We start from the raw sequence: 22,197 nt of genomic DNA on the forward strand, positions 1-22,197 counted from the left end.
TTATTATACGTTCTTTGGAACAACGAGGGTTAGCAACGAATGGTTTGAAATCCGAATTGCAAGGCCGGTTAAGAGAGGCAATGGAAGAAGAAAACATCAACGTGGACGAAAATGTTTTCAAATCGACGTGGGAGGAATGATTAATGGAAATACAAGAAATGAAAAGAACACAAAATGCCTCAAAACTTTAGACATGAACACGTTTCACGATAACGTCACAATTGTGTAGCCAGATAGAAGCGTATGGGGACCATATGCGTAGCCAATTGAAGACAACGTCTTCTAGTATGCCACCGGAAATTACAATACAGTCGAAAGAGCATTAGGAAAGTCCATCGAATGAGGTGAACTCATATATAGCAGATGTGTCAACACAGCTGAAAAAGAAGATTTTGTCAACACAGTTAGAATCGAATGGGTTGAAAGAGGAGGAGGATGAGTTAATGGATGTGGCCTCAAATAGAGCAGAGGTGTCAACACAATTGGTAGTGCATGGTGGGAATATGTCCACTTAGTTGGAAGCGAAGACCTGTATGTTAAGACCTTTAGAAGCGCATGGAGAGATTTTGTTAACACAATTGGAAGTGAATGGGTGTCCTCACAGTAGAAAGAGGAGGTGTCGATGGAGGTGACCTTACAAAGAGAAGAACTGTTAACACAGCTGGAAGTGCATGGAGAGTGTATACCATCACAAGTTTCGGCACAGATGTCAACACAGTTGAAGGGACAGGAGGTACATATAGCGACGCAGGTGATCCCAGAGGAAACAGAGAATGGACAAAATATTGTGATCTGATGGAAGAAGACTCTCAACAACATGAGGCTTCAGGAAGAAAGAAGAAATGGCTGCAGAACGCACAGTGGAACAGTTTTAGGTGGGTGTCTGGTTGCTTATATCGAGTTTGGAAAAGCAATGAAGTACTAAGCTCCAGATCTCTCATGATTGTCATGATTGTCGTCAATCAATGAAAGATTGCATTGCAATCGATAAATTGTCAGATGTATCTAGACATCGATATTCGTAGTTGCCAGAATGTTCGAGTGGCAATGTATCGCTTACAATCGATTATATAAGAGAATTGTCGAGTGAAGACAATTCTAAGGAGAAAATGTCGAGTAAAGAGTAAATAAGTTATAAGTTAGAGTTGTAAAGTAGAGTTTTGAGTAGTAAAGTGTTAAGTTATAAGGAATTAGAAATAAAGATTAGTGTATAGCCATTAAAGTGTAACTTTTATTTGACAGTACAGTGATCGAATTCAGGGTAGAGTTTCAACGTAAGCAACAGTTTTTGGAAATCCGTTACAATATTTACTGGTTCCTTTGTTATTCAATTTTATATGTAAATTGTGGCAATAAATATTCATATTCAAGCAAGCAAGTCGTTGTCAAGGGCAACGGACAATTTGACGAGCAATTATAATCAAAACAAACAACGAACTCTACAAATGAAAACATTTTTTGTTGTATACCGGTTTAGTAGTGCTGGAATTAAAAATGAATCACACATTTCCAAAGCATACGGGCATCTATAACATAAGTGACAATATTGAATATCTAGAATTGGAAGTGAATTTCCGTCATATTAATTCCTTGTTGAAATTGCCAAAGTTCGATCTGACACGTATCAATGTCAATAACAATAGTTCAACTAAAAAGAGTGAAAGTTTCGAACAAACTGACGATACGATTTCGTTGACAAAAATTCGTTGGCAAGAAAAACTTTTAAGTCCAAACGAGATTGAATTATATAAAGATGAGCGAAATTGTATCACGGATACCCAGAAGAAGTATAATCAGTGGCTGTTGGATGCTGGGGTCACAGGAGTCACTCCCGCACGCACTTCGTCGGTGGTCGAAGGGAACAAACGTAGACATAATAAAAAAAGCAATAAGAAATCGCTAAAATTAGAATCTCTATCCATAGATCGTTGGGGTGAAGTATTTACCTATGTACATGAGGACAACTTCAGACCAAATAACAGTGCGCAATTGCTGATTAATAACAAGACTGAAAAATCTAGCTTTGCCGGAGTCGCAGAGGGGCATACAGAGTTTATGTATATTTTTGCTGCGATATCACCATACATACAATTAATGTCGCTTGCTTGGTATCCGGCGCTGAGGCAATTACACGTTTATCCAGATTTCAATGATTTCATAGTGAATCCCTATTATATCGAAATTGATACAGATTATCGGCATTTGTACGCTTTTGCTGTGCACAATGTCTCGAAGCGCAGATACGTTGCAAGTCCAACACCCTACTTACAGCTGCCAGAGTTAACAGCGCATTGGCAAGAGGAACGAAATTTGAGCACTTTATTTGATATGCCGCCGAAACGCACGACTCGTATATCACTGCTCTTTGAGTTGCGAAAAGCTAGTGGATTCAGTTATGACAATATTCATGTGCGTTATCACATTCAATTGCCCGCAAACACCATACTCGAAGAAGGTGTGCTGCATGCCAGTACACATGCCTGCTCACCCACTTCGAATAATGTTGAATGCCACTTCGGTTATAATTGGCAAATGACTTTGCTTTGTGAAGAGGAATTCAATCCCGCTCACTTGCTGCATATATATTTTGAGATAATTTCAATCGACAGCTATGGACGTGATCGTATTGAAGGGTACGCACACTATTCCACATATCTTTTAACTGGATCGAACTCGGCGGAACTGCAGTGTCTACGTCCTGCCGAAAGCATATTGGACACACTCACTCGTTATCTAATTGGTGGACGTCGACAATTTGATTATATGCGTTTTTATACAGACACTGACAATGATACAAAACTCAAATCACGCTACGGCTTTCGTATGGAGAGCACGGGACAGCTGGAGTTTAATTGCCAATGCTTTACACAACGTAACTGCGAGTTACTGCAACCATGCAAAAACAAAACGAGTGGAATGACTTTGGATGATATTATGTTGGCATATCGCGAAGCTCGCAGGAACCTGGAAGCTGTGGTGCTGAAGTAACAACACTCAGTTTGATTAAAATTCGACAATATTTAATTATATTACATTAAAGATCCCGATTTAAAGAAGAATTTCTTACTATGTTTTTATGAGTACGGTTGTGACTATTAATTTTCGGTTTTAACTTAATTTTTATGGTTTAATGTGGTTCCAATAATGAAAGCCATTTACATTTTTTTTTCGGGATCCTAAGGCTTCAAATATATATACACATATACAGCCACGAACATTAAAACCCATCCTTAACAGAATTTCAGAATTTTATACATTCTGTCAAAAGTATCCGGAAATTCTCAAATTAAATGGATAAAAACCTTGAACAAAGAGTTTGTGTGAAATTTTGTGTTTCAAACGAAATTTCCGAAAATTTTTAAAATTAAATGGATACAAATATTGAACAAAGAGTTTGTGTGAAATTTTGTGTGTTTAAACGAAATTTCTTGAGCCAAAACGTTGGAAATGTTGAAAAAACATTTGGTGATTCAACTATGTCGAAAACTCATGTTTAGGATTGGTATAAATCGTTCAAAGAGGGGCATATAAAAATCGCAACGCACACAAAAGGTTGACTTGTTCCTAATGACGCCGTAAACAAAATAAATGACACATAGCAATAAAAATTGACAGAATAGTGTGCCAACCTGGGAAAAAAAATTTTGAAATATTCTTAGCGGGAAAATTTAAAATGAGAATTTCCGGGTACTTATTTGACTAAAGTATACATATGAACGTGGATACATATTAAAGTATTACAATGAACTTGAACTTTGTACATAGTAGTACATCAATTTATTTCACCGTCATTTAAAATGTCATTAGCTTTAACATTTAACACTGAGCACATACTTAAGTACATGCTTACATAATAGTTAGGTATTAAATCAATGTTATTTTGTTAGTTTAGTAGTGTAAATGATCTCTCGAGTGCTACTTAGAGAAATGATTTATGCACATGTTACAAGTGGAACTAGTGCCGTTAACGTTTTTAACTTATTTCGAAAATATTTGAAATTAATTGGAATTTAAACTTTGCCCATCAAAATAAATTTTTCAGATTTTATAAATTTTTGCATTTTATTTGTTTATATAATTTAGTAACAATTTATTAATTTAATTAATAGATAATTCGTCATGAATAGCATTCGAATAAAATATTACACTTTCAAGTCATTTTGTTTTTCAAGATACGTTGTGTGTAGATCTTCTTTAATACGTTGAAATTCGCCTTCTTCATCGAATAAGGCTTTTGTGAAGTATTCGATGAAAATACGACTCATGTATTGATCTTTTGTCGACGGCCAATAACCCTCGAGAAATCCAATGTGACCACCACGTGCAGTTACGATAATAGCCACATGACTGCATTCTTTTGCCGCCTCAATAGGTATGGCTGAAATAACAGGAAAATAAGTATTTTATGCAATATTATAAGAGAACAATGTATGCCCACCATCCAGCGGCTGAAATGGATCATCAGCAGCACTCAAACAAAGTAGTGGCACAGAGATGTGATGTAATTTGTCTTGTAATGTAGCATCGTTATAGTAATCTTCTACGCTGGGATAGCCAAAATGTTTAATGGTAAAATTGGCATCAAATTCCCTGATTGTTTTGCTCTAAAGGATATTCAGTTAACATACACACATACTATAACTTGCAACAATACCAGTTTAATGCTTCGCATGTCGAGCTCCTGATGTTCGTGTAGGCCACTTCTCTGTAATGTGCGGTACATATTTTTTGCAAGCACACGTCCGAGCAAATTATTTAAAATTGGTTGCTCTATACTGTCAATAGCTTAGGATTACAAACGAAAAATCAAATTTTGTATATTAGAAAATGCATTATTGGAACCCTACCTTTATGCACATTCCAAGGTACTGAGATTATTTTAGCAGCCGACAAATATGAACGCGCCTCTTCGCTTCTGCGTGCCAAATAGTTGCCTTGGAAAATAATTTAAAAAAAAACTTAAATTCATAGGCACATATGCACAATATAAATTAATTTTGCTCACCCAACACTAGGCCACCCATTGAAATGCCAGTAGCGCCTATTTTACAGTGTGCAGGCAACACATCTCGCACATGTTGCACGACTTCAGCCAAATCCTCACAATTACAGGCATTATAGAGACGTGGCGTTTTGATAGTCACACCTCCAATGCCACGGTTATTGAAGACTACAACACGTATACCCGAATTGTTGGCAGCATACACAAGACACTTAACATACTCGTCTTGTGAATTGCCCGTCAAACCGGGTAAAATAATAATACAGGGTGAATTTGAGTTGCAATTCGTATCCATCCAATCCAAAGCTACTTCGCCCCCATCTTTCAGAGTGAAAATTTCTCTATTAAATATAGATCAATAATAAACGATAACGAAGTTTTAGTGTAGAACTGATTCATTAATTTACTGATTTATTAATCAGTTAAATAACAAATAAGGAAGGGCTAAGTGCGGGTGTAACCGAACATTTTATACTCTCGCAATTTATTTATTTAATTTTATTAATATAATACACAATTTGACTTATCGGCATATGTATGGTACAAAGTCCATTGAAATTTTAAAAACCCTAATATTAGGTATATGGGTGTTAGGGGAAGTTTTGACCCTATTTCACATATTTATGGCACGGAGACATATTATTAGAAGAAAACTATTCCCTCTGAATTTCTTCAAAATATCTGAGAGACTTACCTATATTTTCGGTAAAAAATTTATTCGAAGCTCTGAGGTCCTCATGTTCGATATATGGGTTCTTGAATACTTATGGTCCGATTTCGGCGATTTTTATAAATGCAGTATTGTGCAAAGTACTGTTCCGACAGCTTCACTAGTGCTTACTTTATATGTGTATTGGTTTTTAAACTTTTGTATATCAATTTGAGTGCAGCTCTTCTGCACCATCTTTATAATGAAATTTAAGGTTTCTGGTGGTTTTCCTTACTGAATTAAAGCATTTTTAGTAGTTTTCAACATAACCGATTTCCTCCATTTTTTTAATGTATACGGTAGTATCTAAAATTAACGACTCTAGAGAGTTTCTTTGCTATAGCTTTAGTAGTTAATGACGCCCACTTTCTCAAAAAATTAATCCAAATGTGCCCAATCCTAGTACGATCCTTTGTACCAAATTTCATAACTTAATTTATGGATTAGTTACAGCTCTTTGTAGGTTTTCGGTTATCGCCATTTTGTGAGCTTGGCAGTGGTCTGATTGCCCAGTTTCGAACTTAACCTTCTTGCACGGACGGGCGGACGGACAGACAGACAGATATCCGAATTTGAACTTTACTCGTCACCCTGATCTATATCTGACTCTTTTAGTTTTAAGACTTACTACCAACCGTTAGGTGGACAAAACTATTATAATCTCTTAGCAAGTTTGTTGCGAGAGTATAAAAATATCAATAATCTAAGTCTTCTAAAGCCTCTAAATAAATGTTTGCTGTCGTCCATGCACAAAAAAGAATTACTAGTTAATGCTAGAGCGATTTTCAATATCATATTACTGTTATGATACATTTTGTTAAATGCACATACAGTTGAACTTCCTAAACTCGAAGTTCTTCATAACTCGAACTTTTGAATTGGCAATAGAAATTAAATTTCATACATATTTCCTTCCATAAATCGAAGTCCCTATAACTTGAAGTTTTTTATGTGGATTATGATGATTTCAGTTAGGGAAGCTCAATTGTATTTGTATTTTCTTTTTTATATTAAATATTACCTTTTATAACAAATTGTCGGTATAACTTTGGATCGTAGTACACTGGCAAAAACGGTTTGGGCGCGACTGTCCAAACACCAAAATGTTGGCCAGAACTTCACACTTAATGTTGGTATTTCCCGCAAAAGAAAGCTTTTTAGTGGACCTTCGGCACAAACAAAAGTGGGCCGCTATTTTAGGAGCGAAAAGTATTAGTATATAATTTCGTACAAAAAGTGTATATATATGTATATATGTATGTAAATACTCTATATTAATAATTATATTAAAATACATATATATATAAAACTTGGAAAAAAGCATTCAGAAAGTTCATCTTTACATTTTTTTCGAACTTGCAGAACACGAATCTGAATCTGAGATAATATAAATAGTCAATTCTATCTACCGCACCATATTAAAATTGTATTTATTAAATTCTTAGTAAAATTAATGTACAGTGGAACTTCCATAACTCGAACTTCTATAACTCGAAATTTTGTATTGGCATTAGCGTTTAGATATCAGATTTCATACAAATTTCCTTCCATAACTCAAACTTTCTTAACTCGAAGTTCCCCATAACTCGTGCTCTTGAATGGACAATAAGTCAAATTTCATACAAATTTCCTTAGATTTAGATTGCATAAATCATATAACAAAGGCATGGGATTCAGACGTCAAGAGCCAAACAATAGTAAACTGCAACAATCAAAATTACAGAATTTATGTTTTAACGTAGTTAAATAAAATTTTTTGCGAAGTAAATAAATAAAACTGGGTAAATCTATGTATATTTTATACCTTTTTGAAAAATGTATGTTGTAATGAAAATTTCTATAACTCGAACTCTCTCTAACTCGAAGTTTTTTTGTGGATTATGGTGATTCGAGTTAGAGAAGTTCCACTGTATTTAAGCGATCTCTACTCAACTGTAGATATACAGCGGAACTTCCATAACTCGAACTTCTATAACTCGAAGATCTCCATAACTCGAACACTTGAATTGGCAATAGCGTTTAGGAGGCAACTTTCATACAAATTTCCTTCCATAAATCGAACTTTTCGACCAGGGCATAACACAAAATTTAAAATTTTACCATCGAGGCAGAATTTTAAAAGAGCCTCTCTATATCATAAGGAGGCGAATAAAAAATAAGATATTACACCTATAGATTGCATAAATCATATAACAAAGGCATGGGATTCAGACGTCAAGAGCCAAACAATAGTAAACTGCAACAATCAAAATTACAGAATTTATGTTTTAACGTAGTTAAATAAAACTTTTTGCGAAGTAAATAAATAAAACTGTGGGTAAATCTATGTATATTTTATACATTTTTGAAAAATTTATGTTGTAATGCAAATTTCTATAACTCGAACTGTCTCTAACTAGTTTTTTTGTGGATTATGGTGATTCGAGTTAGAGAAGTTCCACTGTAGTATAAATGCAATTTTTTATATAGTCATACATATATAATTTTTAAGATAATACATATGTACGTCCGAACTATTTAAACAAATTCATTTACCTTAACCACCAGTATGAGATAATAAGCAAAGTAGGCGATTAATCCAAAGCCCAATACATGATAACCCGGCACATTCGACCAATAATTGTAGAGGGAGTCAAACATCTTGCAGAATGTAGGATAAATTTGAATATTCAAGAAATTTATTCGAGTACTTTTAACGGAATCAAGACCAGCTTATAGGACTTAAAATCTGCAATGGTATAAAATCGACATTGAAAAAATATAAATATGTAAATTTAGTCGTTGTGGTTATTGTGGCTGACAATTTCATAATCCGTTTCGGTTACGCAGAACATTTTGTCGTGAGAACGAGGAACGCAATATCAAAATGTAATATCTGATCACATAATATTCAATAAGTTCTTTAAATACAGAACCGTAGATATACATATATATAGCGAACTTTATATTATGACAAATTTTTGAAAAAGAACTTCAACCACAAAAATTCTTGCTTAATTTTATTTGTCAAATTTTATATAAAATTTATTGAGTAATTTGATTTGCTCGTTTTTGTTCAACTTTTTCGTTATTTGTTTAAAATAACGATTAGTGGGTACTAATTATAGCGGAAGTCCATTGCTGTGTCAATCAAATAATATGTACATACGTACATATATACGTAAGTATGTATGTACGCGCATGACTTAGGCATACGATTACTATTAAATATAACTTGAATATTAGAATCGGCCAAAGTATGTACATAGGAAATGCACATGGTAAAAAATTTAACATACAAAAAAGAAAATGAACAAGTAAGGAAAGGATAAGTTCGAGCGTAACCGAACATTTTATACTCTTAACAATTTATTTGTATAATTTTATTAAGATAACACACGATTTTACTCATTTCTCTCACATATTAACCGGTATATACGGTATTACCGCTTTTGATATTAGGTATTTAGGAGGAAGGATAAGCAATGACACAATTTTACCCATTACTTGAAGAAGATTTTCTCTGAATCTATAAAATAACTGAGAGATTTACCTATCCATGTTAGACAGTACAACTTTATTCGTATGAGAGATATGTCAAAAAAAAAGCCTTAGGAGACAGGGCCACGCACTCTTGAGGGAATTTTGAAATAACTAGTGCCATTCTACCTAAACTGTGAAAGTATATATCGAATTAAATATTTATAGCTTAATTTGTCGCTGAGTTATACAAAGCACTTTATAGTTTTCACTAAAGGCCATTTTGTGTGGGCGTTGCAATCGTCCGATTTCGCTAATCTGTACCAAAATCAATACCAACCATCCCACGAAATTCGTGTACCCTGTTTCATCAAAATATCTTAAGTTTTAATCAAGTAATCCCTTGCACGGAGAGACAGACGGACCTATAGATAAGCGTATGTACATGCGGAGTATGTACTATAATCTTTGTAACACGTTGCGAGAGTTCAAAAACGAAATAAGTCCAATTAATTATAATTTTATTGATTTTATTTGCAATTTTAAACTTATGTATGTATGTTATATGTACATATATACTTTTTTATGTATATAATATTGAATGAATAGCAAAGGATAAATTGATGATATGTACAAAGAAAAATAATTTTCATTTTCCAGAAATATTAATGGAAATCCAAATATATACTTCACCTACTGGCATTAGTAAAAAATTGTAAAGGAATATGGGTTCATGAGTTAAATATTTGTAATTACATTGCATGAATCAAAATATTATATTGATTTATATCGAATACAAATTTTAACAAATATACATTTGATTTTAAAAATATATACATATGTATATATAAACTAGGGCTCTTTAAATTATTCGATTAACCTGTAAACCGATTATTCGAGTATCCGGTTTGTAACCATTCGTACGAATATTAACCGGTTAGCACTATTCGGTTAGTCGCAATGTTCCGCCTATTCGAATAGTCGTTCTACTGCGGTTATTCGAATAGTTATACTGTCACTATTCGAATAAATGAAAATTGTTTGCGATCTAAAAGCCTTTGATTTTCCGTATTCCAGCCACTTTATCAGAATCAGAGAGGACGTTCTCCATTGCTGGAAACATTGTGACACCACGTAGAAGCTGCTTGCAAGCAACAAATGTTAACCTTTTCTTATATCAAAATAGACGCCCAGTTGAAATGGTTAAAAACTAATTTGTCATTACTTAATGGTTCCCGTGAAATCATTGTTACTTTTTCTATTTTAAAGCGAGTTTTTTGTTAGTTTTAATGTTTTACTTTTTTCAATAAAAATAAGAAAATTAATGAACTTGCACTATTCGATTAGTCGACAACGAACGGTTAACCGAATAGTCGAAAATGCGCGGTTAATCGAATAGTCGATGACTGACGACTATCCGTATAGTGCAAACCGAATATTGTTATTCGAATAATGCCCTATTCGGTTAATTCGGTTAGTCGAATACCAAGAGCTCTAATATAAACCTACCTATGTTTAAAAAAATATAATTTTTAATGTTTCATAAATTTTTACTGCAGATTTACACTGATCTCAACATTATATAATTTTATGAAGAATAATTAAAATATTTAAACTCTGTCCTTTATACAATACAATTGGACTTTGACCCATTGACTCTCGCATAAAGATGCACAAAAAATGATAAATGCAACTCACTTTCTTGATTTCTAAACTATAATAAATTAACAAATTTGGAACTTTTTTCTTTGTAAAATTATAATAATTTTCAAATATTATATTATATATTCGAAGAATATATGTACATTTTAGCTCACGTATTTACTAAATTTTTGTCGGAATTCAATAAATTTTTTATATTATCAATAAATGATTTGCTCAACAAACACATTTTAGATTTATAGATACTAATATAAAAATTATTCAATATTGTGAGTGCTCGCTTCAAAGTTTTAAATTCGTCATTTTGTTATGTTTGCCGGCAAACAATTGGACTTTGACCATTTAACTCTCACATGAAGATGTACAACAAATGAACACTCTTTGGTTTATAATTAAAAAATAACATGTATACATTCGCGCATCACAAATATTGCTCTTTATTTACTCACTTAAGCACGATTTAGATATAATGTGTGGTTTAAACAAATTATAAACGAAAAATTTGCCACAATTTTATATTTATATTTATTTTAAAATAATAAATTAATAATATTATTGATTTGTCCACTATTTTCTGACTCACTCAAATTGTCAACCTTGCTTCCCGGTAAATTAGCGTTTTACTAAGGTTTCCCTAACAAATAATACAATTTTTTGTTTTCAAATTAAATTTGCACTTGAAAATGCCTTTGCTCACCTTTTCTAGTTGATTAACTGAACACTATAATACAATTCTTATCAATGACTGTATATTATTATACATTAATATTTACTTGTACACACACGAGAAACGTTAATAATTTAACAATAGGAGAAAATTTAGAGAGCGACAATCAGCTGTTGACTTCTGCGAAGTGGTTTGTAAATTTCACAAATGCAACTCGAGGCAGTTAAGTAATGTCGTTGCCACATAAAACATTTACAAAAACAAATTTCAAATAGAAAAATAACCGTAATTATGTTAATACAATCAATAAATATTGATATAAAAGTCGATAATTACTCAATTGAAGCTATGCACTAAAATCTTACATTATTCTCAAGGCTGTTGTTGTATTATTTCATTTAATTTTATTTACTTATTGACGTCTAAGTACAGAATAATCTTTCAAACTAGATTTTTTAGTATACGTACTGTCTTATATTAACCCTAGTTCCATACCATTGCACACAAACATATTTGGACTGCTTTGTCGACTCTTGGAAAATTCTGCCAAACTCACCTCATTTGTAATAGCATTGCACTGATTCCGGAGAATGTGTAATATAGAATTTACCATATTTTTCATCATTTTACACATCACCGAGGCGTACTTGGGTTGTATGCAACGCTTTGTTGGTACAATTGTGCTAATTAGGGTGTTGTGCTAGCATTTAATCTTCACAAATATTTTAAAGTCCGATGAACAGTCCTTAAATAATTATAAAATCAAATAATTTTTTTTATTATTACTGGAATTATTTTAAATTACTTCGCATATTTATTAAATTTTATGGTGGTATTAAATGTTATTTATTGATAAGTTAGTTATATTTTATGTACAAGTGTATAAAGTGATTCAACTAGTTTTTAAATATTGTATTAAAATAAATACATCCCTGGGTTGGTGACACTGCATTTGGCGCTTTCAAATTTTAAAAGATTTAATATTACTATGAAACAATTTGAATAATTTTCCCTAAATAATCTTAAAAGAGTATTTTTCAAGCTTTGACAATGTGTTCCATGTCAGCGATCTATCAGACATTGCATGGAAATTGATATAATTGGAAACGATTTCCTTCAGAGAAATTCATTTGCATATTTTTATGGTTATATGAAAAATTAATATTTTAAAATGCACAATTGTTTGCTGTCTTTAACACTATTTGAGAAAGAGTAAAACTCTGAAGACGCCTATACTTTTACAAAATAAAAAGTGTACGATTCGTCAAACTTAGTAAAAGCTCCAGAGCCCTTTATAAATTTCATAAAAATACTTGAATTAGTATTAAATGACGATTTTTTTCTTGTTTCCTTGGACCCGATGGTTTGAAATACTTATTCAATAGGATCATGACATATTTTGTTTTAAAAATATTTAATAAGGAGGAGACCACGTCTAGTTTCAAACACATAACACTTTTGTGTATTTCCAAACTTTGCCATTGAAAGTTTTTTAAATATAAATATTTGTGAATAATTGAAGTAAAAACAAGCAAAATTTATTATTTTTATAATTTAACTTACCACAGAGAATTCCTTGTAGAGCTGTATTTTATTAAAAAAAAAAACTCTGCACTTATAAAATATCTCACCTACATTAAATAGATTTTTTGCAAATAATATGGCGCACATTGACAAACTTCTATATGTGAAATATGGCATAAATAAATAATTTCGCGTTTATTTTATGATTAAAGCCGTACCAAAGTTAAGTACTCAATATATCTTCCCACCGAGAATTCCCCACGAAAATGTTTTTTACTGTATGTACTGTTGTTTACTGTTTAAGGAAATAATTACTAGTCACTAGTATTTTTTCTATTAACCAAAGTTTTATTTAGTTTTTTAGTGACTTGAGATAATTCTGCAATACTGAGTTTCACTACACCACGGGTAACTGATACATATTTTCATGGTACAGTCAATGATCCCGATATCGACAATATTAGTTACTAATCAACTTTGTAATAATAAACATATATAATTTTCAGTTTGGTTTTTTTAAACTGTTTAGGATAGTTCCATCTATAAGCTTTCTAATTCATGAAGTTAGACCTTAGAAGTAGGAATTGTCAATTATAGGAGATCGAAATATCATCAGGGTTTATCAAAGAAAGAAAAATATTGAAATCTTTTTCAAAACCTATCACACAATTGTGGTTATTGTATATGGGCTATAATCCTTCCTTTTTATTTATTATAGTTTGATTCGTTTTGAAACATTTTTAGATATGGCAATGAGGATCTCCACTATCCAACCATACTCATTTAACCCCAGAAATCGTGGGATGCTATACAAAAGCCCAGCCGTTAATTTATCCTGTCATTCTGATAATTTTGGTAGATTCTAACTCTATTTATTTGGATTACTTTTAGGTGTTACAAACAAGCGTGAGGAGCAATTTGTTACGAAAGTTTAAAAATTAGAGTTCCATACTGGAAGCATTGAAAGAACTTCCCACATCTTTCGAGGAATATGACATTAAAATCGTGGGAGAATAAATGAAGAAACAGAAGCCAATTATTAATCATTTTAATTCGGAAATAATAATTTAACTAAATCGGTAACTACAAATTAGTAAATTCCTTGTTAAATGACAACCGTCACTTAGATTCGGAAATAATAATTTAACTATGCAAATTAGTAACTGCAATTTAGTTAAATTCCCTTGTTAAATGAAAATCACTCAATTTCTATTACTACTAATTAAAATTTTTATATTTTTTTTAAATATGTTCTAAAACATTTTTAAATACAATGGTACTTCTCTAACTCGAATCACCATAATCCACAAAAAAACTTCGAATTAGAGAGACTTCGAGTTATAGAAATTTTCATCACAACATAAATTTTTCAAAAAGGTATAAAATATAGATTTACCCACAGTTTTATTTATTTACTTCGCAAAAAGTTTTATTTAAATACATTGAAACATCTATTTTGCAATTTTGTTTGTTGCACTTTGCTATTGTTTGGCTCTTGACGTCTGTATCTCATGCCTTTGTTACACGATTTATGAAATCTATAAGTGTAATCATATTTTTTGTTCGCCTCCATACGATTATAGGGACTCCTTTAAAATTATTCCTTAATAGTAAAATTTTAAATTTTGTATTATCCCCAGATCGAAGGAAATCTGTATGAAATTTGACTTCTATTGCCAATTTAAGAGTTCGAGTTATAGAGAACTTCGACTTATAGAAGTTTGAAGTATGGAAGTATGAAGTATGGAAGCAAATTTGAATGAAATTTGATTTCTAAACGCTATTGCCAATTCAAAAGTTCGAGTAATGGAGATCTTCGACTTATAGAAGTTCGAGTTATGGAAGTTCCACTGTACTTGCATCTAATTTTTTTAGCACTGAACCAGACCGTGGTACGCTCATTAAATATATAATAATAATTGGTTATTAAATTCCCTATTTTATTCACCCCACACTATAAGAATATTTGATTTGGATAGAACTTTTTACATAATTTTAAATTTTTCTTAAGATTAGCGAAATAATAACTTGCCAACTCTGTAAAACAATTGTAGAGAGAGCAAATGTCATTTCAAATTCTCTTCATAGAATAACTTTCTCTCCAACTGTGATCATGTTTTTTAAATGTACATTCTCCCAATTTGTGATACGTAAACGTAAAAGCTACGTAACGTAAAAGATTTTTATTGATGGAGTGCTTGATCAACAATTACTAATGTTTTGATAAAAAATAACTAACTTTGGCCAGCCAAGGACAGTCAACTCAACAGTTTTTCGTTCCTGAGTACTAGCAGTAGTGCCAAAGGCAATAGCCAATCTTTTATCAACATATTTATCTCAGTTTTACGAGAATAGTTTACATATACGACTACTCAAAAATAATAAAAAATAAAAACATATTTGTCAAATTGTTATTTTGAAAACAAATTTTAAATACAGATTATTTATTCAATATAAAAACAACATGTTGACGCACTGCACCCAATTCAATACTCGTATGTATGCATGTATCTACGCACGTGCATTCGTTCAAATGAGTGCAATAAACGTTATGGTTTGGTGAGAGCGTTCTCTTATCAATAATATTTTAAATCGAGCTCATAAATACATACATATATATTCACAGGTTGACGTACATATGCCTATACATACGTATCGTAGAGCAAGCATCAAAACAATATCAATAGATACATTATCACAACTTCCACTTATTCACTTACAGTGGCTATTTTAACGAAAAAATTTATGATTCCTAAAAACACACTTTCTTCAAAAAGTATTTACAAATTTAACATTTTTAACACACATTTCTAATTGATTTTTATAATAGTTTTAAATAATTGATAATTTATGTACTTTCATATATGAATAACTAATATGTATTATTTGAGTTCATAACATGAGCTCTGATTTTAAGCTATTACACATGTGTTGTGGCTTCTGTGAATAATTTTCATCGATTTCACTTTCACATAAAATATTTATTTTACCTTCATATTTATTTTATAAAAATACTAAACAATTTTATGTGTAAAATTTGTTGTAATATTTGATCAGTTTCGACACATTGCCGAACCAAAAGAGTAATCATATTTTCACCTACACATATACAGAAATAATTTCATTTATAGGTAAAGGAAATAAGCATAACAACACTGCCACATTAACGATTCCATGCAAACATTCCAACTTAAAGAGAACCACAATTCGTTCGCCGCAGTCAGTACGCAACAGACGATAGAATCGAGAATTAGTTGTGCAGCTTCTTATTAAATATTAAAATTAACAAAACACGTGCGACACACCGAAACACAAATACATTAAAATGACTACTAGTAAAGTCCTAAACATATTATTTTAAATATAAAACAGAATATAAATATAAAATAAAATATAAATATAAACTCGTTTTCAATATCTTCACGCAGTTGGGGGCTACAAATTGGGCAAAATCCTCATTGAGGGCAAAACCAAACAGGTTTACGATCTCCCTGAACATCCTGGCTTGTGCCTGTTGCTGAGCAAAGACCGCATTACAGCTGGTGATGGCGTGAAAGCGCACGATCTGCAAGGCAAATCGGAGATTTCCAACACAACAAATGGATTGGTTTTCGGAATTCTTAACGAAGCGGGTAAGCGTGATAATTTCTGAGCGCATGAACAATGCAATTTACTAAATACATATTTACATACTCGTGCACATGTAGGAATAAATACGGCCTACGTCAAACCTTGTGCGGGCAACGCATTCATTGCTAAGAAATGTGAAATGATACCGATCGAGTGGGTAACAAGACGTTTGGCGACTGGTTCGTTTTTGAAACGGAATACCGGTGTGCCGGAGGGATACAGGTAAGTTTTCATGAACAATAATCATACGTAAATTGAAACAATGACAATAAAAAATATTGTTGACTAGTTACTAGTGATATTTTTACATAGAAATGAACAACTACATGCGCATATAGCGAAGGGAATGAAATCTCACGGCTTCAATTCTTAAACCAGTGCTAATAAGTTCGAATGAATTTTTGATTGCTATTGATAGACACTACTCATCCTTTAAATCGAACGAGTTCTAATGCGAACTAATTTGAAAATGTTTTTGTATTAAAATGTTCTGCTATTCGTCATTATTGTTATTGGCGATAATGATTAGAATCCGTTTCAACTTCTTAATGCGTTTTGTTGCCAACCATATTCAGTTACAGAGATAATAATTTTGAACTGATCTCCATCCATATCAATATATATATGTACATATGCGTGTATATATTAGTATGTATTTACGTAGTAAGTAGTGGGTTTGCTGCGTCGTCGTAATCTTGTTTTTCTCAACCTACTGTGACCCCAACGTGCCCACAAAATCCAAAAATATAAACATCATATTAAACATTCAATAATATAACTGTACTCTATTCTATACACCCGATTAAGAAAGGCTAGATTGTAGCAGAAATAAGCACATCATCAAAATTTTCCGTAAAACGTGATAGATTTATAGTTTGTGATTTTTTTCATTTTTTCTTCTCATTTGCAAGATTTTCACCACCAAAACAGGAGACATTCTTTAAGGATGATGCCAACCACGATCCTCAATGGTCTGATGAACAAATTATTTCCGCAAATTTCAATTTTAATGGTGTTGTAATAGGTCAGTTACAAATGTTTAAATTAATTAAATTTATTTTATGCAAATGTTCTGCAAGTTGTTCTCTAATAGGTCAAGATGAGTTGGACATTATGAAGCGTACCACTGTATTAGTGTTTGAGATTTTGGAGAAAGCTTGGGCCACCAGAAATTGTGCACTTATTGACATGAAAGTTGAATTTGGCATCGATACTGAGGGTATTTGATTTTAAGTTTTTAAATTTCCATATGATTAATTAACAAGTTTATTATTCATTTAATAGTTTATTTAATCTTTTAAATAATTATGTTTTGATAACCCACTAATACATCATTTTTATCCTTCTCCTTTCAGGTAACATTGTACTCGCCGACATTATCGATTCAGACTCATGGCGTCTTTGGCCGTCCGGCGACAAACGTTTGATGGTTGATAAGCAAGTATATCGCAATCTTGCCACAGTTACCGACAGTGACCTGGACACAGTGAAACGTAATTTTATTTGGGTTAGTGAGCAACTCAAGGACATCATACCGGTTAAAGATCATTTAGTCGTTATTTTAATGGGTAGCGCTTCCGATACAGCTCATTGTGAGAAAATTTCGACACATTTGCAGCAATTAGGTGTAAATACTGAGCTACGCGTCACCTCAGCGCACAAGGGACCCGAAGAGACTTTGCGCATTATGCGCGAATACGAAAGTGTCATCAATAATTTGATATTTATTGCCGTAGCAGGTCGTTCTAATGGATTAGGACCGGTATTATCTGGCAGCACCACATACCCAGTGATTAATTGTCCACCCTTAAAGTCAGATAATCTACAAGTAGATGTTTGGTCTAGCTTGAATGTACCTTCTGGTCTTGGCTGTCCGACGGTGTTATATCCTGAAGCAGCAGCTCTACATGCCGCACAAATTTTGGGCTTGTCAAATTACATAATCTGGTCTAAGTTACGCGTCAAGCAACTTAATAACTTCATTACTTTAAAAAAGGCTGATAAGTTGGTGCGCGGAGTGCGCAACGCTTAAACTTTGCGGGCGCAGAGGTGAAGCATGTGAATCGTGTTTTTTTTTGAAAAATACAGCTTTTAAAGTTATTGTTGATTTATTCATAGCGATTTGGGCAGCCCATTCCAATAGTATGTCGCTAATAAATATATATGTACGTATATAAATATACATATTTATCTTTATATAATTTAAAAAGAAATTCGACAAGTTTTGAGTGAGTATATTTTCATTTTTTTAGAACTGGGGCGGACTACCATTTTGAGAAAATATAGCCGAAAAAGATGATACTTTACACCCCTATTCGTAATAAACAATAGGTACATTTAATGTACTGAAATATATATACATATATATGAATTGTTGTTTCAATAATATTTCCTGTGAACTTGTTGATGACCAAACGTATATACGTAACGTAAATGGTGACATTCCCGCTATATCAAGAGATTTTAAAAAAGCAATTGGAAAATTTATACTATATACGTCTTCCAGTTCTCAACTACCAAAAACCCACCAATTTTCAGCAAAAGTGGCTCAGCTTTTCTTGAGTTATAAATTATGTAATTAATAGCGTTTTCTTTTCTCGATGAGAAATGCTGTCTCATTATATGATAAAATTATACAAATGCTCGATTAGTTCAAGTTCATACACGAGTATTATTGTAGCAAATTATCAGGAGATTCTTTTTTGGTGTCACCCAGGGGAAATTTTAGTTACTGGGGCGCAAAGATTTTAGTTCATTGTTAGGTTAATTAGCCAAAAAAAAACTCTTAATAAATAAAAAAAAAATTGATATCTCGCTCCGTTTACGAGATATCGAGCGTTGAAGTTATGTGTTAACAGCAGTAGATGCGCGCAATTATGCAATTATGCAATGATGCATGTGTTATATGTGATTGATTGACAAGTTCTTTCGCGTAGAATTTCTTTCTGCATATATAAAATTAAAAAATTGATATCTCGCACTGTTTACGAGATATTTGCACATGAATATCGGATTTTAGCGATTATGTTTTTGAAGCCGTGTTGGCTCGAACAGGGTTATTTTTTTGAAGCGCGGCCGAAGCCCGCCAATGCAGATAATAGTTCTACGCGAAAAACTTGTCAATCAATCACATAACAAATGAATCAAATGCGCGCATCCGCTGCTGTTAACTCATAACTTCAACGCTCGATATCTCGTAAACGGAGCAAGATATCATTATTTTTATTTTTAAAAAGTGTTTATTTTGGGCTAATAATTTGAGGTTAAATCTTGGCGTTCCAGTAACTAAAATCACCCATGGCGTTCACATGGTAAAATTGTGTTCAACAGCTTGGATCGAGTTTTCCTGTCATTCATATCATTATACTCTCGCAACCTGTTGCAGAGTATTATAGTTTTGTTCACATAACGGTTGTTTGTGTCACCAAGAAATAAAAGAGTATATATAAATGATCAGGATGACGAGTGGAGTTGAAATCCGGATGTCTGTCCGTCCGTTCGTCCGTGCAAGCGATAACTTGAGTAAAAATTGAGATATCTTAATGAAACTTGGAACACATGTTCCTTGGGACCGTAAGATTGTTGATTTTCCAGGTCTAAAGCCACACTGAAAGACCGAAGGAGATGGGGTCATATGTATAAGTTCACGCAAGTGAGGAAAGTTTCTGATTGCCATTCACTTGGGAGTGGCCAGGAACGATTCTTTTGCATATGACTCAAGCAGCTCACGACTTCCGGTTTTAGACCAAGTATCCTCTGGGTAGCCAACAGACATCCGTTTGAAGGCGAGCTAATCCTCGGAATGAGAACTTCTTCACCTTCGAACTTTCCTTTGAGAATAATGGCATAGATCACATTGTTCATAAATTTTGTTTACCACAGTTAGCCAATTTTAGTTGGTTTAAGTTTCGAAGCATGAATACTACGGAGCTAATCTATAGTCGTAAATTGTGCGATGACAAGCCAGACACGTCCGAGGATTTTAAAAAATCAATTGGATCACAGTTAGTGACTTTTATTACACAATTAATAGATTTGAATGAATGAAGTGTACCAATGATCTCGTTCTAAATTATGTATTTTAGGTCAGATTCATTTTTATCCTTAGCTTTGCTTCAATATTTTTGTGTAGTATAAAATGTATTACTACTGTCCAACCAAAATTAATAAGTAGCATGAAAGCATAATCAGTCATATTTTATTAATGGTTTGAATTTTATTTTTTTATACATAAGTCAAGTCCGATACTATGAGTTCATATCTATTTATAATAATAATTATAGAGAATGGAATATTTAAACTTTTTCTCCATGAATTAAACAATTAATTTCATTGTCGCAAATTAGTATGAAAATTTTATAATAAATTATAAGACATTTACAAACTAATTGGTCTTTCAGAAGTTGGCCTAAAGATTATGCTTTCGCTACAATTAAAGGGCAAGGAATGTTCGGTCAATGGATACAAAATGTCGACTGATCACATTTAGGATGACTTGGAGCGATTATCCACTACAACAGTTTTATTTGGTATTTTTAAACACGTCCACAATTTCTTTTGGACTGTAGTTTAGTTTTCTTCAATCGTACATGTTTGAAATCCATTATGTGAAGTAAAGAGATCAGCATCTCAATATATACAACTGATTAAGTAAATAAAAAAACGGTTCCAAGATTTTTACACAAACATTTAATTTCAGCGAATTTTTTTTCCATTCACGTATTTTCAATTAAAAATTATAAAAAACTTCTTGGTAAATCTGCTTCTATAATATATAAAACTTTTTGTCGGTTTTTTGAATATACTATTTCGAGAAAAACATTAACACCCAAAAAGAGTGAGAAATCTGTTTACTTACCAAACATTGTATAATGGAATCATCGCTTATTTTCATCATGATATACATACATTTTTTTGTTTATTATTATTTTTTTTTATTTATCAAATTGATGTTGTGATTGATAATTTTTTTGTTTTTCAGTTTTGTTTTCATTTGTATGAAAATAAAGTCTACTCAGATGTTTTGAACAATAAATTTGTGTTTTATATGGAATGTCAATTGTGTTTCTTATTCCATTTTAAGGAATTATCTATGTTGAGATGCGGAAAAATTATCAAAATGTTGATTTTCTGTAGAGGTATGAAGCAATATTTTTATTGAATACTTGGTATACGTCTGTAAAATCAGCTCAAGAACATAAACAATTCTAATAATTGTCAAAGTTATGACATTTTACGCAAAGCGCGTTTTTTTTTTCAAAAAGGCTTGCCGTGACTACGATTCCAGTCCATTAGTATGGGCACTTGTTCATTCACTGCAAACGGGGACGATTTTCACAAAAGGGCTACTTTTTTCATCTGATGTCATGTATTGAATGAAAAATTTTGATATGAAAATTTAAACCAAAAAAATTAAATCGTTCAAGGACTCGTCAAACAACGAATAATTTGAAAAAATTTATATGAAATCGGTTGAAAACTCTTTCGACAATCCAAGTCACCGCAACGACGTTTTCGGGAAAACATGATGTCGAGATATGTAAA

General features: G+C 32.3%; 3 protein-coding genes across 8 annotated transcripts; 2 read left to right on the forward strand and 1 right to left on the reverse strand.

Annotated features, from left to right (window-relative positions):
• The first annotated feature begins 1,120 nt into the window (after positions 1-1,120).
• LOC105214998 (tectonic-like complex member Mks1) lies at positions 1,121-3,059 on the forward strand. Its single transcript, XM_011188728.3, has one exon. The coding sequence runs from the start codon at positions 1,495-1,497 to the stop codon at positions 2,986-2,988; it is 1,494 nt and encodes a 497-aa protein (XP_011187030.1). The 5' UTR covers positions 1,121-1,494; the 3' UTR covers positions 2,989-3,059.
• Positions 3,060-4,034: 975 nt separating this feature from the next.
• Positions 4,035-21,665, reverse strand: Abhd3_1 (phospholipase ABHD3). Of its 5 annotated transcripts, none has more exons than XM_054231356.1 (8): positions 21,512-21,665; positions 8,247-8,439; positions 6,733-6,902; positions 5,006-5,343; positions 4,848-4,934; positions 4,655-4,785; positions 4,439-4,604; positions 4,035-4,378 (listed from the first exon to the last, which is right to left on the reverse strand). In XM_054231356.1, the coding sequence occupies exons 2-8, from the start codon at positions 8,349-8,351 to the stop codon at positions 4,143-4,145; spliced, it is 1,233 nt and encodes a 410-aa protein (XP_054087331.1). In that variant the 5' UTR covers positions 8,352-8,439; positions 21,512-21,665; the 3' UTR covers positions 4,035-4,142. The 5 variants fall into 5 exon arrangements, with proteins under 5 accessions (XP_054087331.1, XP_011187031.1, XP_011187032.1 ...); XM_011188729.3 differs by lacking the exon at positions 21,512-21,665 and adding an exon at positions 11,530-11,721; XM_011188730.3 differs by lacking the exon at positions 21,512-21,665 and adding an exon at positions 11,416-11,472.
• Positions 16,197-19,018, forward strand: LOC105215000 (bifunctional phosphoribosylaminoimidazole carboxylase/phosphoribosylaminoimidazole succinocarboxamide synthetase). 2 transcript variants are annotated; one of them, XM_054231354.1, is made up of 8 exons: positions 16,197-16,358; positions 16,452-16,655; positions 16,731-16,875; positions 17,565-17,677; positions 17,747-17,872; positions 18,009-18,702; positions 18,772-18,818; positions 18,906-19,018. In XM_054231354.1, the coding sequence occupies exons 1-6, from the start codon at positions 16,349-16,351 to the stop codon at positions 18,683-18,685; spliced, it is 1,275 nt and encodes a 424-aa protein (XP_054087329.1). In that variant the 5' UTR covers positions 16,197-16,348; the 3' UTR covers positions 18,686-18,702; positions 18,772-18,818; positions 18,906-19,018. The 2 variants fall into 2 exon arrangements, with proteins under 2 accessions (XP_054087329.1, XP_028897991.1); XM_029042158.2 differs by having other exon boundaries at positions 18,009-18,818.
• Positions 21,666-22,197: the final 532 nt, after the last annotated feature.

This window comes from Zeugodacus cucurbitae, chromosome 5 (assembly GCF_028554725.1).
Source record: "Zeugodacus cucurbitae isolate PBARC_wt_2022May chromosome 5, idZeuCucr1.2, whole genome shotgun sequence".
In the NCBI taxonomy this organism is placed as follows: domain Eukaryota; kingdom Metazoa; phylum Arthropoda; class Insecta; order Diptera; family Tephritidae; genus Zeugodacus; species Zeugodacus cucurbitae.

Coding starts and splice junctions, on each gene's coding strand:
- LOC105214998 (XM_011188728.3), top strand. CDS start 1,495: ATGAATCACACATTTCCAAAGCATACGGGCATCTATAACATAAGTGAC.
- Abhd3_1 (XM_054231356.1), bottom strand. CDS start 8,351: ATGTTTGACTCCCTCTACAATTATTGGTCGAATGTGCCGGGTTATCAT. Junction 6,903..8,246: donor ATCTCATACTGGTGGTTAAG/GTAAATGAATTT, acceptor CTCCTAAAATAG/CGGCCCACTTTTGTTTGTGC. Junction 5,344..6,732: donor CCGACAATTTGTTATAAAAG/GTAATATTTAAT, acceptor TATATTTAATAG/AGAAATTTTCACTCTGAAAG.
- LOC105215000 (XM_029042158.2), top strand. Junction 16,656..16,730: donor CGGAATTCTTAACGAAGCGG/GTAAGCGTGATA, acceptor GTGCACATGTAG/GAATAAATACGGCCTACGTC. Junction 16,876..17,564: donor GGTGTGCCGGAGGGATACAG/GTAAGTTTTCAT, acceptor CTCATTTGCAAG/ATTTTCACCACCAAAACAGG.